The sequence below is a fragment of the Theropithecus gelada genome, chromosome 14, assembly GCF_003255815.1.
Source record: "Theropithecus gelada isolate Dixy chromosome 14, Tgel_1.0, whole genome shotgun sequence".
NCBI classification, from domain to species: Eukaryota; Metazoa; Chordata; class Mammalia; order Primates; family Cercopithecidae; genus Theropithecus; species Theropithecus gelada.
Genome location: NC_037682.1, coordinates 69,914,597 through 69,931,870, shown reverse-complemented (window position 1 = coordinate 69,931,870; position 17,274 = coordinate 69,914,597). Strand labels below are relative to the sequence as shown.

At 40.4% G+C, this 17,274-nt stretch overlaps 1 protein-coding gene across 1 annotated transcript in view; it reads left to right on the top strand.

Moving 5' to 3' along the window:
- INTS4 (integrator complex subunit 4) overlaps nucleotides 1-17,274 on the top strand; it is a 110,643-nt gene that overhangs the window by 34,010 nt on the left and 59,359 nt on the right. Inside the window, exons 7-9 of the mRNA XM_025357625.1 lie at nucleotides 174-262; nucleotides 2,919-3,039; nucleotides 16,933-17,004. Coding sequence (XP_025213410.1) covers nucleotides 174-262; nucleotides 2,919-3,039; nucleotides 16,933-17,004 — 282 coding nt within the window. The remainder of the gene's footprint in view (nucleotides 1-173; nucleotides 263-2,918; nucleotides 3,040-16,932; nucleotides 17,005-17,274) is intronic.

Genomic DNA, 17,274 nt, shown 5'->3' with positions numbered 1-17,274 from the left:
GCAGCTGACAGAGGTCAAGATTCATTGTTCGGCAAAGATTCAAGAAGTTAAAACCACACACAAGTATTTTACTGGGCATCCTTATCCAACCACCCTATCTTCACTTTGAAAATAGTTTAAACATTGCCTGAGAGGACACAGAGCTAATAGACTTTTGGAATTCTTCTTTGCAGGCCTGTAAATTGCTCTCTGATGACTATGAACAAGTGCGCAGTGCTGCAGTCCAGCTTATCTGGGTTGTCAGTCAGCTCTATCCTGAAAGGTCAGTGTGGGTGTAAGCTGACTTTTGTTGATTGTGAACCCATTTTCCTCTCCTCTCACCGTGCAGAAAGCCCACTTCTAGAAAAGAAATGTTGGTTAGATTTTTGGAAGGCAATGGGGAGTAAGGGGCTGAAAATCAGATTGCCTGGTCCTCATTTTTCATCTCTGATAGGAACTTTCTGTACACCCTTGGAAAGATACTTCACTTCTTTGGTCCTAACCTTGTCATCTATAAGTGAAGAAATTGGAATATCTTTCTTAAATGGTTTTCAGTACTTTACAAAAAAATCTTTAAAGTTGTTTGGGACCCATTTTAGTTTGGTTTGTGCCAAATGCCAGATAAAGATACCAGATGAGTTTGAGAATAGTGATCTCTTATGTACTGTTTTCCTGGTTAAAAACATTTTCACAGCAATTAAATTATTATTTTCACAGTGATTCTTTGAGGAGGTAGGCAATATTATTATATTGTATAAAATAGAATATTTTCTTTATATTTCTTTATATTTTATTTATAAATATTTATAGAATATTTTATTTTTCCTCGTATAGGAAAAAGAGGTGTTTTTTCCTCTTCATTAAACTGCCAAAATTTGAAAACCAGAATGAATTAATAAACCTGTAGGAGTAGGCTCCATTTGTAGTGTTTTAGGACTTAGACACATACAAAGAAAAGGACTAACTGTAAATTGTCTCTTTTTTTAGGACTGGATTGACGAGTAAGTTTTATCTTGATTTATTCTGAGATTTACTGTATTTATAGAAGTTCAGTCTGGGCACGGTGGTGCCTGTAATCCCAGCACTTTGGGAGGCCGAGGTGAGTGGATCACCTGAGGTCAGGAGTTCGAGACCAGCCTGGCCAACATGGTGAAACCTCGTCTCTACTAAAAATAAAAATATTAGCCAAGCATGGTGGCACATGCCTGTAATCCCAACTACTAGGGAGGCTGAGGCAGGAGAATTGCTTGGACCCTGGAGGTGGAGATTGCACTGAGCCGAGATCATACCACTGTACTCCAACCTGGGTGACAGAGCAAGACACTCTCTCTCAAAAAAAAAAGAAGTTCAGTTATAGGAGATAATAAGCTTAAGGATATGAAATATTCGGTGGAAGCTAGTTTTTGATAATTTCATAAATCTTTGAACCTTTGGTGGGTTACATGCTTTCTTTTTTTTTTTTAAAGGCAGAGTCTTGCCCTGTGGCCCAGGCTGGAGTGCAGTGATGTGATCTCAACTTATTGCAACCTCCATCTCCTGGGTTGAAGCAGTTCTCGTGCCTGAGCCTCCCAAATAGCTGGAATTACAGGTGCACACCACCACACCTGGCTCATTTTTTGTATTTTTAGTAGAGATGAGGTTTTGTCATGTTGCCTAGGCTTGTCTCAAGCTCCTGGCTTCAGGTAATCTGCCTGCCTCAGTATCTCAATGTGCTGGGATTACAGGTGTGAACCACCACACCTGGCTGACCCTTTGGTGGGTTACACACTTTTATTCAGTACATTGAAAATTTGCACCTGGGTGCAGTGGCTCACCCCTGTAATCCCAGCACTTTGGGAGGCTGAGGCGGGTGGATTGCTTGATCTCAGGAGTTTGAGGTCAGCCTGGGCAACATGGTGAACCATTTCTACTAAAAATGTACAAAATTAACTGGGTGTGGTGGCATGCTTTTGTAGTCCCAGCTACTCAGGAGAGTAAACTGGGAGGACCACCTGAGCCCAGGAAATTGACACTGTGGTGAGCAGTGATCATGCCACTGCACTCCAGCCTGGGTGACAGAAGTGAGACCCTCTCTCAAAAAAAAAAAAAAAAAAAAGCATAATTTGCAACGCAACTGAAAGAGTTGGTTTTTACTCCCAGAGTGATTTGTTTATTCTGAACTGTATTTAATCATTCTAGGATTTGAACTATTCAGTTATCATTTTCGTGTGTGTCAGTCTTCATTGACTGTTCTCAGTTTATTGAGCCTGCAGCCTTGCTTACTTATGTATTTATTTGTTTATTATTATTATTTTTTGCGATAGAGTCTCGCTCTGTTATCCAGTCTGGAGTGCAGTGGCACTATCTCGGATCACTGTAACCTCCACCTTACAGGTTCAAGTGATTCTTCTGCCTCAGCCTCCTGAGTAGCTGGGATTACAGGCGTGTGTCATCACACCCGGCTAATTTTTATATTTTTAGTAGAGAGGGGGTTTCGCCATGTTGGCCAGGCTGGTCTCGAACTCATGACCTCAAGTTATGCACCTGCCTCAGACTCCAAAAGTGCTGGGATTACAGGCATGAGCAACTGTGCCCAGACTGTATTTATTTTTTGAGACAGAGTCTTGCTCTGTCACCCAGGCTGGAGTGCCGTGGTGTGATCTCAGCTCACTTCTACCTTCACCTCCAGAGCTAAAGTTATCTTCCCACTTTAGCCTCCCAAGTAGCTGGGACTGTTGGCGCATGCCACCATGCCTAGCTAATTTTTGTATTTTTTTTGTAGAGATGAGGTTTTGCCATGTTGCTCAGGCTGGTCTTAAACTCTTGGGCTCAAGCAATCTACCTGCATGGGCCTCCCAAAGTGCTGGATTATAGATGTGAGCCACTGTGCCTGGCCTGAGCCTGCAGACTTAGGATCATGTTTTGTTCTAAGTGATTTCATTTATTTTCTTTTAATTTAGCATTGTCCCAATTCCTTCTTCTAATGAAGAAATACGCTTAGTTGATGATGCGTTTGGAAAAATTTGTCACATGGTCAGTGATGGCTCTTGGGTGGTTCGTGTTCAGGCAGCAAAACTGTTGGTAAGTTATACTTTTTGTGTATGTATGTATGCGTGTATGTATTTATTTATTTTCTTTTATGTAGAAATAGGGCCTTTGTGGCCCAGGTTGGTCTCAAACTCTTGGCCTCAAGCAATCCTCCTGCCTCAGCCTCCCAAAAGACTGGGCTTATAGGCCAGGTGTGGTGGCTTACACCTGTAATTCCAGCACTTTGGAAGGCCAAGGCGGGCAGATCATGAGGTCAGGAGATTGAGATCATCCTGACCAACATGGTGAAATCCCGTCCCCACTAAAAATGCAAAAATTAGCTGGGCATGGTGGTGCACTCCTGTAATCCCAGCTACTCGGGAGGCTGAGGCAGGAGAATCGCTTGAATCTGGGAGGCAGACGTTGCAGTGAGCCGAGATCACGCCACTGCACTCCAGCCTGGCGTCAAGGAGGAGACTCTTGTCTCAAAAAAAAAAAAAACAAAAAGTACTGGGATTATAGATGTGAGCCATTACACCCGGCCAATAATCCTTTTTTTAAATGGACACATTGCTTGTTAAGTTTTTACAAACATTTTGAGAAACTACAGATGGGGCAGTGTGACCTGAATTTAAAACCCCAGAATTTCTTTTTCTTTTTCTTTTCTTGAGACAGGGTCTTACTCTGTTGCTCAGGCAGGAGTGCAGTGGTGCAGTCACAGCTCACTGCAGCTTTGACCTGCCAGGCTCAAGCGATCCCTCCACCTGAGCCTCCTGAGTAGCTGGGACTACAGGCATGTGCCACCCTGCCTGGCTAATTTGTATTTTTTGTAGAGATGGGGTCTTGCTTTGTGCCCAGGCTGGTCTTGAATTCCTAGGCTCAAGTGATCCTTCTGCTTTGGCCTCCCAAATTGTTGGGATTACAGGTTTAAGCCACTATTCCCAGTCCCAGAATTTCTTTTTTTTTTTTTTTTTAGACGGAGTCTCGCTGTGTCTCCCAGGCTGGAGTGCAGTGGTGTGATCTCGGCTCACTGCAAGCTCCGCCTCCCAGGTTCACGCCATTCTCCCGCCTCAGCCTCCCAAGTAGCTGGGACTACAGGCGCCCGCCACCACGCCCTGCTAGTTTTTTGTATTTTTTTAGTAGAGACGGGGTTTCACCATGTTAGCCAGGATAGTCTCGATCTCCTGACCTCGTGATCCACCCGCCTCGGCCTCCCAAAGTGCTGGGATTACAGGCTTGAGCCACCGCACCTGGCCTCAGAATTTCTTAATATAGAAAGAAATAGTTCACTCTCCTGTAGAGAAATAGCCTTTTAGAACTAGAAAGAATCTTAAAACATAATTCTATTAACCCTATTAGGAACCGAGATAGCCAGAGCCTAGAGAAAAAGGAAAATAATTTAAAAAAAAGTTTTTCCCATTTATTAAGCACTTGTTATGTCCTAGTTCAGGAGGCTCAAACCCCTGGGCTGTGGACTAGTCCTGGTCCATGGCTTGTTAGGAACCAGGCCACACAGCAGGAGGTGAGTGGTGGGAGAGCAAGCATTACTGCCTGAGCTCTGCCTACTGTCAGATCAGCAGCTGCATTAGATTATCATAGGGGTGTGAACCCTATTGTGAACTGAGCATGTGCGGGATCTAGGTTTCATGCTCCTTGTGAGAATCTAATGCCTGATGATCTGAGTTGGAACAGTTTCATCCCAAAACCACCCTGCTCCACCACCCTCTCTGGTTTCTTCCATGAAACTGAACCCTGGTGCCAAAAAGGTAGGGGACTGCTATTTTAGATAATTTGAAGGAGGCCCTTTACATACATTTTCTCATTATAGTAATCCTGCAAGATAGGTGCCATTATCCAGCTGGGGCATGGTGGCTCATGCCCATAATCCTGGCACTTTAGGAGGCCGAGGTGGGTGGGTCACTTGAGCCCAGGAGTTCAAGACCAGCCTGGGCAACACAGCAAGACCCTATCTCTATTTAAAAAAAATTTTTTTTTAATGTTTTTTTAAATGCTGTTATCATCTTCTAGATGAGAAAACTGAGGCTCTGAGGAGTTAAGTAAATTATCCAGCTTATACAGACAGAAAATTGTAGAGTGAGATCAGATCCTGATCTTGTGACTTTTAGCCTGGTACTTTTCTAGTGTTTTCTTTTTGAGGACTCAGCACATTTATTAAAAATTTTTAACTTTTGTGGCTCACGCCTGTAATCCCAGCACTTTGGGAGGCCGAGGCGGGCGGATCACGAGGTCAAGAGATTGAGACCATCCTGGCCAACATGGTGAAACCTCGTCTCTACTAAAAATTCAAAAATTAGCTGGGCATGGTGGCGCACGCCTGTAGTCCTAGCTACTCGGGAAGCTGAGGCAGGAGAATTGCTTGAACCCGGGAGGCAGAGGTTGTAGTGAGCTGAGATCGCGCCACTGCACTCCAGCCTAGCGACAGAGTGAGACTCCATCTAAAAAAAAAAAAAAAAAAAAAAAAAAATTTAACATTTGGGCTGAGATGTAGTGGCTCACACCTGTCATCCTAGCACTTTGGGAGGCTGAAGCAGGCAAATCACTTGAGGTCAGGAGTTCGAGACCAGCTTGGCCAACATGGTGAAACCCCGTCTCTACTAAAAATACAAAAACTAGCCTGGCGTGGTGACACACACCTGTAGTCCCAGCTATTCTGGAGTCTGAGGTGGGAGGATCACTTGAACCTGGGAGGCGGGGGTTGCAGTGAGCCGAGATTGTGCCATTGCGCTCCAGCCTATGCGACAGAGCAAGACCTGTCTCAAAAAAAAAAAAAAAAAATTATTTAACTTTTAAGGGATAAAATTGTCTTGTAATAGAGTGTTGACCTAATGAACTTATTTTATATCTGTGTTACCTTGTATATGTCATTTGATATTAGTCTCAGTTTCCTCATCTGTTAAGTGGGGTTCTAATATCTCTCGTATTTACCTGGTAGTGTTTTCATGATGGTCAAATGAGATATAGTCTATGAAAATGTTTATAAACTAAAAAGTATTATACTATGTAGGATGGGTGGGGGCACAGTGTATAAATATATGTAAGTATCTATAAAAAATTGTATACATGTCACAGCAGGAAAATCTGTGATTCTTTTTGGACACTTCCCCTTTGAGTGCCCCCAGCCCTGCTACTCTTGGTGAGATTGTTGGTTGAATGCTTTGTATCTGACTGTACTGGACACTGATCTGGTGATAGCTTTAGTCCTGTGACCAGTATTTATGGGAGTATTTGCTGAAACCTGTGTGAAGCATTTTCATGAAATATAGTAGTAATGGATAATTGGAGTATTTCCAATCTTGTGCATAGTAGAGTTAAACAAGCTAACTGTTACTGATTTTATTTCTGAATTCATATTTTAAAACTTTCTAAATTCAGAACAATCTAATCATTCATCAAATCCTTTTATTCAACATTTACAGAGGATCTACAATGAACTCTAGGTGGGAGTGGGGAGGAGAAAGATGTTTTAGAGGAATGAATTAATGATATATTTTTACCTGAGTAGGCAGTTTTAAAAAGTAATCCTTAAAGTAAGAATCATTCAAAATTTTCAGTTTTGTACTCTATAGGATCTGAAATTTATTTGCATAAAGTTGTGTGTATAACGTGTATATTGAAAGGATTTCTACTTGAATGACTCTAAATTGAGTCACATGCCTTGTGTTGTAATTTCCTGTTAAATCTGAACAGCTTCAAATTATATAAGTAATTATGTTTGTATTCAGAAATAGTAATCATTCTAATCTTGCTGATAATAATAATAATGACTACTATGTATAGAGTTTCTGGCCTACTAAGTGAGGCATTTTTAGTCATACATACACACATAAATACACACACATTCACACATAAACATTAACCCACTTCTCTTTATATACAAGCACACATTCCTAACTCATTTGCTTACTTTTGCAAGTAATTTTTAATCTTTTTAAACTCTCTGAGGTAAATGTATTACTCATAAATAACAAAATTAAAATTTAGGAATGTGATATAATTTGTCTAAGACCACACAGATAGTAAATGACAGATGAGGACTTCAAACCTCATAATCTAAAGTCCATATATAATCCTTTCCTGGTGAGCATCCAGTTACACATTGGGATTGGCCAGTTAAGGCCCTGCTGGTTTATTAGTATCTCTGTGCAAGCTAAGAGGTAAAGCTGCCCTACTCCAGCTCTCCAGTAGATAAACCTGTGATAAAGTGATTTGTGTATAATCTTTAATTAAAAATTTAGTAATTTTAAAAAATTGACGCATTGTAATTGTATATATTTATGGGGCACAAGTTGATGTTTTGATACACATCTATGTTGTATATTAATCCAATCAGGATAGTTAGTATAGTTATCACCTCATACATTTGTCATTTCTTTGTCATGAGAACTTTCAACAACCTCTCTTACAGCTATTTTGTAATATACAATGTTTTACTGTTAATCATAGTCACCCTTACATGCAGTTGAACACCAGAATTTATTCCTCCTAATTGTGACTTTTTGTATCCATTGTCCAGTCCCTTCCCATTCTCTCCTACTCCCTCCCCTCCCCAGTGTCTGGTAACCACTGTTATACTCTCTGCCTCTATGATATCAATTTAAAAAAAAAATACTTTAAGTTCTGGCATACATGTGCAGAAAGTTCAGGTTTGTTACATAGGTATACATGTGCCATGGTGGTTTGCTGCACCCATAACCTGTCATCTACATTAGGTATTTCTCCTAATGCTATCCCTCTCCCAGCCCTTCACCCTCTGACAGTCCTTAGTGTGTGATGTTTCCCTCCTTGTGTCCATGTGTTCACATTGTTCAGCTCTCACTTATAAGTAAGAACATGCAGTATTTGGTTTTCTGTTCTTGTGTTAGTTTGCTGAGAATGGTGGTTTCCAGCTTCATCCATGTCCCTGCAAAGAACATGAACTCATCCATTTTTATGGCTGCATAGTATTCCATGGTGTATATGTGTCACATTTTCTTTATCCAGTCTGTCATTGATGGGCATTTGGGTTGGTTCCAAGTCTTTGCTATTGTGAACAGTGCTGCGATAAACATATGTGTGCATGTGTTTTTATAGTAGAACGATTTATAATCCTTTAGGTACATACCGAGTCATGGGATTGCTGGGTCAAATGGTATTTCTGGTTCTAGATCCTTGAGGAATCGCCACACTGTCTTCCACAATGGCTGAACTAATTTACACTCCCACCAACAGTGTAAAAGCTTTCCTATTTCTCTACATCCTCTCCAGCGTCTGTTGTTTCCTGACTTTTTAATGATCGCCATTCTAACTGGTGTGAGATGGTATCTCATTGTGGTTTTGATTTGCATTTCTCTAATGACCAGTGATGATGAGCTTTTTTTCATATGTTTGTTGGTTGCATAACTGTCTTCTTTTGAGAAGTGTCTGTTCATATCCTTCGGCCACTTTTTGATGGGGTATTTTTTTTTTTTTTTGAAATTTGTTTAAGTTCCTTGTAGATTCTGGATATTAGCTCTTTGTCAGATGGATAGATTGCAGAAATTTTCTCCCATTCTATAGGTTGCCTGTTCACTCTCATGATAGTTTTTTTTTTTTTTTTTTTGCTGTGCAGAAGCTCTTTAGTTTAAGTAGATCCCATTTGTCAATTTTGGCTTTGTTGCCATTGCTTTTGGTGGTTTAGTCATGAAGTCTTCGCTCATGCCTGTGACCTGAATGATATTGCCTAGGTTTTCTTCTAGGGTTTTTACGGTTTTAGGTCTTATGTTTAAGTTTTAGATTGTGCAGTATTTGTCTTTGTGTGTCTGGCTTATTTCACTTTACATGATGTCCTCCAGGTTTATCGATGTTGCAAATTACAAGATTTTATTTATTTATTTTTTCTTCTTTAAGTCAAGGTCTTGCTCTGTTGCCTCGGCTGGAGTGCGGTTCCACGATGGCACAATCATAACTCACAGCAACCTCAAACTCCTGGGGACTCCAGCCTGGACAACAGCGAAATTGTCTCTAAAAAAATTAAAAACTAGGTTGTTCTTTTTTGATGTAGCTATTTATTGCTGTACACTTATCTCTTAGAACTGCTTTTGTTGCATACTGTTGATTTTGGTATATGTTTTAATTCTTGCTTGTGAAGTATGTTTCTTCTAGGCAATGTGTACTTAGATTTTGTGTTTGAATCTATTCAGCCAATGTGTACCTTTTTTTTTTTTTTCTTGCTCTGTTGCCCAGGCTGTAGTGTACCTTTTAATTGAGGAATTTAATCCATTTATATTCAAGATTTTTTCCTCCTCCTTCTTTTTTTTTTTTTTTTTTTTTGTTACTTTGAGACAGGGTCTCACTCTGTCACCTAGGCTGGAGTACACTGGTGTGATCTCAGTTCACTGCAACCTTCACCTCCCGGGTTCAAGTGATTCTCATGCCCCAACCTCCCCAGTACTGGGATTACAGGTGTGTGTCACCACGCCCAACTAATTTTTTTTGCATTTTTATTAGAGATGGGTTTTGCCATGTTGGCCATGCTGGTCTCGAACTCCTGGCCTCAAGTGATTTGCCTGCCTTGGCCTCCCAAAGTGCCGGGATTATAGGCATGAACCACCACACCCAGCTATATTCAAGATTGTTATTGATAGATGAGGTCTTATTCCTCCCATTTTGTTAATTACTTTTTGGTTCTTTTGGAGATCCTTTGTTCTTGTCTTCCTTTCTTGTTGTTTATCTCTGTGATTTAGTGGGTTTTTGTGGGACTAAGCTTTATTTTCATTCTCATTCTTGTTTGTGTATCTGCTATAATTTTTTTCTACATAGTTACTACAGAGTCTTATTTAGGCCCGTGTGGTGGCTCTTGCCTGTTATCCCAGCACTTTGGGAGGCAGATCACTTGAGCTCAAGAGTTTGAGACTAGCCTGGGCAACATAGTGAGACCTTGTCTCTAATAAATAAAGAAAAAAGAAATTAGCTGGACATGATGGCACACACCTGTAGTCTCAGCTACCCAGGAGGCTGAGGTGGGAGGATTGCTTGAGCCTGGAAGATTGAGGCTACAGTGAACCATGATCAGGTCACTATGCTCTAGCATGGGCATCAGAGTAAGAGTGTCTCAAGGGGGAAAAAAAGGCTTGCAGTTATAATAGAATGTTTTCAGCTGATAGCAACTCAACTTTGGTTACATAAAAGGACCCTAGACTTTTTCTCTCCCCTCTTCAATTTATATTTTTGTTGCCTTAATTTTCTTATTCATCTGTTATGTGTTCCTTAGCTACTATTTGTAGCTCTTGTAGTTTTTGACCATTTTGAATTTAATCTTCATACTAGCAGATTGAAAATTTTGCATGACATATTGTATCACTGTGGTTTGATCTGTTTGATTTATGAGTTTACCTTTACTGGTGAGTTTTATACTTTTGTGTGTTGTCATGATAGTGATTATTGTCCTTTTGTTTCTAATTGTAGCATTCAATACTTTGAATATATTAATACTATCCCATTCTCTCCTGGTCTACAAGGTTTCTGCTGAGAAATCTGTTGATGGTAATGGAGATTCTCTTGACAATTTTCTCTGGCAGCTTTAAAAATTCTTAGTCTTTGACTTTCCATAGTTTGATTATAATGTACCTTGGAGAGGATCTTTTTGGGTTGAATCTAATTGTGAACCTTTGAACTTCCTGAATTTGGATGTCCGTATTTCTCCCACTACTTGGCAAGTTTTCAGCTGTCATTGTGTCAAGTAGGTTTTCTGTGCCTTTCTCTATCTCTTCTCCATCAGGCAATCTTACAGTGCAAATATTTGTTTGTCTATTGATGTCCTATATGTTCCAAGGCTTTCTTTTTTATTCTTAATTTGTTTTTTTCCCCCTTAATGGGTTATTTCAAAAGACCTGTCTTCAAGTTCAGAAATTCTTTCTTCTGCTTGATCCTAGTCTATTGCTGAAGCTCTCAATTATATACTATTTTTATTTTTTTCATTGAACTCTTCAGCTCCAAGATTTCTGTTTGGTTCTTTTTTATGATACTGATTTCTGTTGAATTTCTCATTCAGATCATGAATTGTTTTCCTGATTTCATTTAATTGTTTGTCTGTGTTCTCTTGTATCTTACTGAGTTTCCTTTAGATCACTATTTTGAATTCCTTTTCAGGCATTTTGTAAGTGTCCTTTTCTTTGGGGTCTGTCATTGGAGACTCTTTTGCTTTCTTTTTTTGAGACAGGGTCTTGCTGTGTCACCCAGGCTGAAGTGCAGTGGCAAGATCTTGCTCACTGCAACCTTCTCCTCCTGGGCTTAAGTGATCCTCCCACCTCAGCCTGCTGAGTAGCTGGGACTACAGGCACATGCCACCACACCTGACTAATTTTTGTATATTTTGTAGAGACGGGTTTTGCCATGTTGCCCAGAATGGTCTTGAACTCCTGAGCTCCTGCTATCTGGCTCTCTTGGCCTTCCAAAGTGCTGGGATTACAGATGTGAGCCACTGCGCCCAACCAGGAGACTTACTGTATTCCTTTGAGGGTGTCGTGTTTCCTTGATTTTCGTTTATCGTGTCCAAGATACTGGATGTTGATATCTGTGCATTTAGTAGAATAGTTGCTCTTTTCAATTTTATTGAGTAGCTAATATATAGTAACAGTCTTTTTCCTGCAGATGGTTTTTAGGGTATTAGCTGGGTATGGTGTGTTGCCTTTGGTTCTGGGTGGACTCAGTGGGTGGTGTAACACTCCTTGTCAGCTTCAGCTATAATCTTCAGCTATACTCCTAGTCAGTGATGTTTGCAATTGCTTCAGTTGCCTAGGCTATGGGAGTTTGCGATGGTGATGCTATAGATGAGGGTGCTGAGCTGATTTTTGGGCAAGTGAGGTTGCTAAGCTGATTTTGGGCGCGGCATGTGCAGGCTAAAATGGCTGCCAGGCTGTCTATCTGGTTTTCCAGGGAGGCAGTAGTTACTGCCGTGGTGGCTGTCGTGCTGGGCTCAGGCTTTTGCTGGGGCAGCCTGCTGGGCAGCTGTGTGGCTATCTAGGGAGATGGGGCTATTGCCTGGTTGGCTATTACTTTGGGCTGGGCTCAAGTGCTTTTGCTCAGTGGGGCTGGGCAGTTTGGCAGCAGTCTATGGTGGGGGGCCAGGGCTACCACAGGACCTGTGGATTGGATTGTGTGCTGTGGGACTCTATCGTGGCCTGTTTTAGCGGACAGGACCACTGAGTTACCAGCTATCAGGCAGGGCATGGGCAGGTGGTTCTGTGATGGGTTGTGAGAGGCAGTAGGGCTGCTGCAGGATTGGCTTTTTGGCTGAGTACTGGCATGTGCATGCTTGGCAGCCCAGATGTTTATATGGTACAAGGGTGCTGGGTAAAGCACTGCCAGCTGTCTATTTGATGGCTTCCTTGCTGTGCAGGTCTGCCTGTTTTCTGGGTGGTTGGTAGTGCTGTGTGGGGTCTGATGCTGTGGTCATGGTCACTCTGTTTGACCTAGACTCTATGTGGATGGGGTTATGGTGCTGCAGGCCATCGTGTGATCATGGTAGAATGATGGCGGATTCTCAGGGATGAAGATAGTCAGTTGCTACTAGTCCCCAGGGCAGGATGCATACTAGTAGTGAGTCTAGCTTCAACTTGGTGCCATGCTACAGCAGCTTAGGACAAGGTGGGCTCCCACTCTGAGGCAGTACAGCTGAATGATCTCTTGGCTACTCTCCAGACTGGATTTGTGGCCACTGATGACTTAGGGACTCTCCTTTATCAAGAATTGCTGGTGCCTGTGGCAGCAGTGGGGACCACTGATAGGTATCTCCAGCTTACTTTTTCCCTGTAAGAAGTTCCTCTGATTTTAAGCTGATTTTGGCAAGGGAGACAGTGTGGTAGGTAGGAAGCCTCACTCCCTTCCCTGTGGTGCTATCTTGAAGCCTTCATGCTCCACAGGGATTTTGCCCTTTCTCTGGTGCTCAGCAGCATGTATCTATAGTCATTTTAGTTGAAATATAGTTATTTGTTATTTTTGTTCCTTTTTGTCGTGGGTGATATGTGCCAGGTAACTCTAGTAAGCCATTTTTTAAAAAACAAATCTGCATACAGATTGAGTATCCCTTATCCAAAATGCTTGAGACCAGAAGTGTTTTGGATTTTATTTTGTTTTTGGATTTTGGAATATTTTATTTGCATTATACTTACTTGTTGGGCATCCCAAATCTGAAATATGCTCCAAAATCCAAAATCTGAAATGCTCCAATGAACATTTCCTACCATCTTGTTGGTACTCAAGAAGTTTTGGATTTTTGAGCATTTTGGATTTCAGATTTTTGGAACTGGGATGTTCAACCTGTATAATCTTTAGATCACCTGTTCAGCAAATCAACAAACACTGAGGACAGTTTCTGTCTTCAACAAAGTTGATAGTCAGGTGGCCAGGGATAGCTAATCAGTGAATAAGAATACCTGGTACTGGTAGGAAAGAGCACCAACCACAACCACAGGAGGCTTCTTGGAGGAGGTGATCTCTGAACTGAGTTTTGAAGGATGAGTAACTAGGTAGTGATGCAGGGAAAGAGAAAATATGAGCAGGGATATAAAAGCAGTACATTATCATGCATAGCAATATACTAAGCTGCAATATCATACTAAACTACAAGCAGTTTAGTGCTTCCTAGTTGGGGGTAGTGTTCAATATAGGGGATCTGTAACGAGGTAAGTTGGAGAGGAAAACAGAAGCCAGGTTCTGCAACAACTTAGCTTTGTAAACTCGAGTCCCTCTTGCTTAAAAAGTGAATAGTTTCCAATCCCTTTGGCTTATAGCAGGATGAAAAATTATATCAGAAAATTCAAAACCATGTAAAAGAGGTTAGCTTTTACTTATTTATAACTGCCCTATTTGTGGGGCAAAGAAACTTGATGTCCCAGTAAGCGCATTCATGGGACTATTTAGAATACAGTCACTACTTTTATAAGCTTTAAGAAGTCATTGACCTTAAAAATTACAACACTTTCAGACTGTTAGATTATAGGCTTTTGTGCCTGTAAGTCTCCCATGACTGGTCTTTCCCAGGGTAAATGCAGATATTCCTAGTTAGTGGCAGTTTTATGTCTGATATACTTATCACCTAGTTGCATAGACTTATGTTATTTATACTAACTGAGCAGTTTTTGCTCTTAAAGCAGGTGTGATAATTTTTAAATATCCATATCTAAATTTCACATACATTTAATAAGGCTCTCTGGTGAAATGGTTTTCTTAGTGTTAAGTAAGGTTTTCATAGCATTAACTACCTAAATTTAGGTTGTTAAGTAGCGCTAGTAGTACAGTTGGAGAGATTCCATCTTAATCTAAACATATTTGTCTTGGTTAAAGTATACCAGAATGTAGCTGTTATTCTGATTGGTAAGGTGCACTTTTTTTTTTTTCTGATATGGAGTTTTGCTCTGTCACCCAGGCTGGAGTGCAATGGCGTGATCTTGGCTCACTGCAAACTCCACTTCCCAGGTTCACGCCATTCTCCTGACTCAGCCTCCCAGTGGCTGGGACTACAGGCGCCCGCCACCACGCCCGGCTAATTTTTTGTATTTTTAGTAGAGACGAGGTTTCACCGTGTTATCCAGGATGGTCTTGATCTCCTGACCTCGTGATCTGCCCACCTTGGCCTCCCAAAGTGCTGCGATTACAGGTGTGAGCCACCGTGCCTGGCCTGTAAGGTGCATTTTATAATGAACTCATTATCTTTTTGGTCCAAATCTGTTTCTCTATGTTTTCATAAATGATACTATCATCTGCTAAGTCATGAACCAGAGGAATGTGGGAATAGTTTTTCTGTGTCTCACATCCATTGAGTTACCAACTCATATCAGTTCTGCCTTCTTGACATCCCTAAATCCATCCCTTCTCCATTTCCACTGGTCCTGCAGTAATAGACATCTCACCATTTTTCAAGTGGATTACTATGCTATAGGGCTCTTTGTGTTTGTAGACTTAAAATGGAAAGCTTCACCTATTCTTAGGTTACATTGAAAATTTATTTCAAGTAATGATATTTAATTTGGCGGGGCACAGATTTGCATAGTACTCCCTCTGTGTTGCTGTGTTGGATGAGCGCTCAGCTGAGGGCATTGGAGGAGGGCACTGGGAATTATGGATGAAGCAACTTACTGTGAAGTCATGAAAACTTTTATTTTAGTAGGAAAAAGCCAACAGCTAATGCTGGTAGTAAAACTAGAGAGAGATTTAGGAGGTCTTAAGCATTTATAGTTCTTATTTATAAAATTGTTGTTTGGATTTAAAAAATGGATGTTAGCTATGACATTGGCTTAGATCTATGTACCAAAAGAAAAAGTGGTTTTGAAACTACTTTAGTCAAAATAGTACAGCAGTTGTTTTTGTGGAATCATAGGAAAGGTGTTAACTTGAGTAAGGACATTCCCCAAGAACACATAATTTTCTTTGGAAAATGTGATTAGAGAAAAGATCTGAGCCTGTATAAGCATTTCCGTGTTTATTAGGAATTAGAGAAGATCTCAGATAAATTTCTTAATGTTTAGGACCTGCTCCAGCAGCCTCTGAAACTGGTGTTTTTGCTTTCATTTTGATTCCTTATGGTCCATTAGTCATACTGTTGCAAGATGGGCTTTATGAAATATAAATCTATGTCCTTCCTTACTTGAAATGAATAAGTTGCCTAATCTCAGCCTCAGTTCTCATCTAGAAAATGGAAATGAGAGGTATATGGGATTATTGGGAAGAATAAACTTGAAAAATGTAAGTAAAATATTTTATACATTGTTGAGCTCATTAGATGTTTAACAGAGATTATGTAATAATTATTTATAAGGCAAATCCCTTACTATGGCAAATGAGGCTCTTTATTATCCTATCTGTACTGTCTCATTTTCAGGAGCCCTATCTTATGTTCCATTCATAAAATCACTTAATATTTCTCACTTGGCATTTGCACTGTGATTTTCATTTCTCCAAGTATACCTCTCCCTGCCTGTACCTGCTTGTTGTCTCCGTTCCCATGGCATCATTCATAGATATGTATTACAGCATTTCATACCATATTGCAGTAATCTCTTTTCTTGTCAGTTTCCCTTACTAGTCTGTGAGATTGTTGAGTGTAGAGCTGTTGTCTTTTTATTTTTGTATTCTTGTTTCTGGTAACTGTAGACATATAATTGAATGGTTGCTAAATATTTGTTTAACTGAATGCATGAATGAATGAACAGAGGAATGGAAAGAAGAATGAAAAGGAGTGGAGAGTAGTCGTTAAGGGAAAGGATTTTGAAGCCTGGATATATCTACTGGCTCTGGAATTTATTCTCTTTGTGGCCGTCAATGTGTTACTTAATCTTTTTATATTTTTTCTCCCTATATAAGATGGGACTAATATAGTATTTACTTTGCAGGGTTATAGTTACAGAAGATTTAAACGAGTTAATATATGTCTAAAGCCCTTAGAATAGTACATGACACATAGTGGCCGGGTGCGGTGGCTCACGCCTGTAATCCCAGCACTTTGGAAGGCCGAGGCGGGCAGATCACTTGAGGTCAGGAGTTTGAGACTAGCCTGCCCAACTTGGTGAAACCCCATCTCTATTAAAAATACAAAAAATTAGCCAGGCATGTTGGCGGGCACCTGTAATCCCAGCTACTTGGGAGGCTGAGGCCGGAGAATCGCTTGAACCTGGGAGGCAGAGGTTGCAGTGTGCCAAGATCATGGCACTGCACTCCAGCCTGGGTGACAAGAGCAAACCTCCATCTCAGGGGAAAAAAAAAAAGCATAGTACATGACACATAGTAAGCTCTATTTAGGTGTTAGCTGCTGCTAATATTTTTATTTTCCTGATGATTCAGAACCCATAGCATCTTTACTGTCATGAATAATGTTATATTTATGCACTTAAATTGGCTACAGACTTTGAATTTTAAGATAATATTCAAATCATAAAAGTTGTTTTATATGCTCTGGATTCTTTCTTTTTATAGGGCTCTATGGAGCAAGTCAGTTCTCATTTCTTGGAGCAGACCCTTGACAAGAAGCTGATGTCAGATCTGAGGGTACCTTTTATTCTTTGTTGTTTAAACTGGGTTTCTGTAACCAATATAGGGGGGCAGTATGCTGAGTTGTGTTGATTTAACTTAGCAGCATTTGTTAAATTAATGTATGATAACTGTATTACATTTTAATTAAAAATCTTAGTAAATTGAAGCAAATAACAGATGACTTCATTAAATTTTGTATTATTGTAATGAAATAATTTACACAGGTTATGCTTTACAAAAAAGAGGCAAGATTAATTTTCTTTTTTTTTTTTTTTTTTTTTTTTA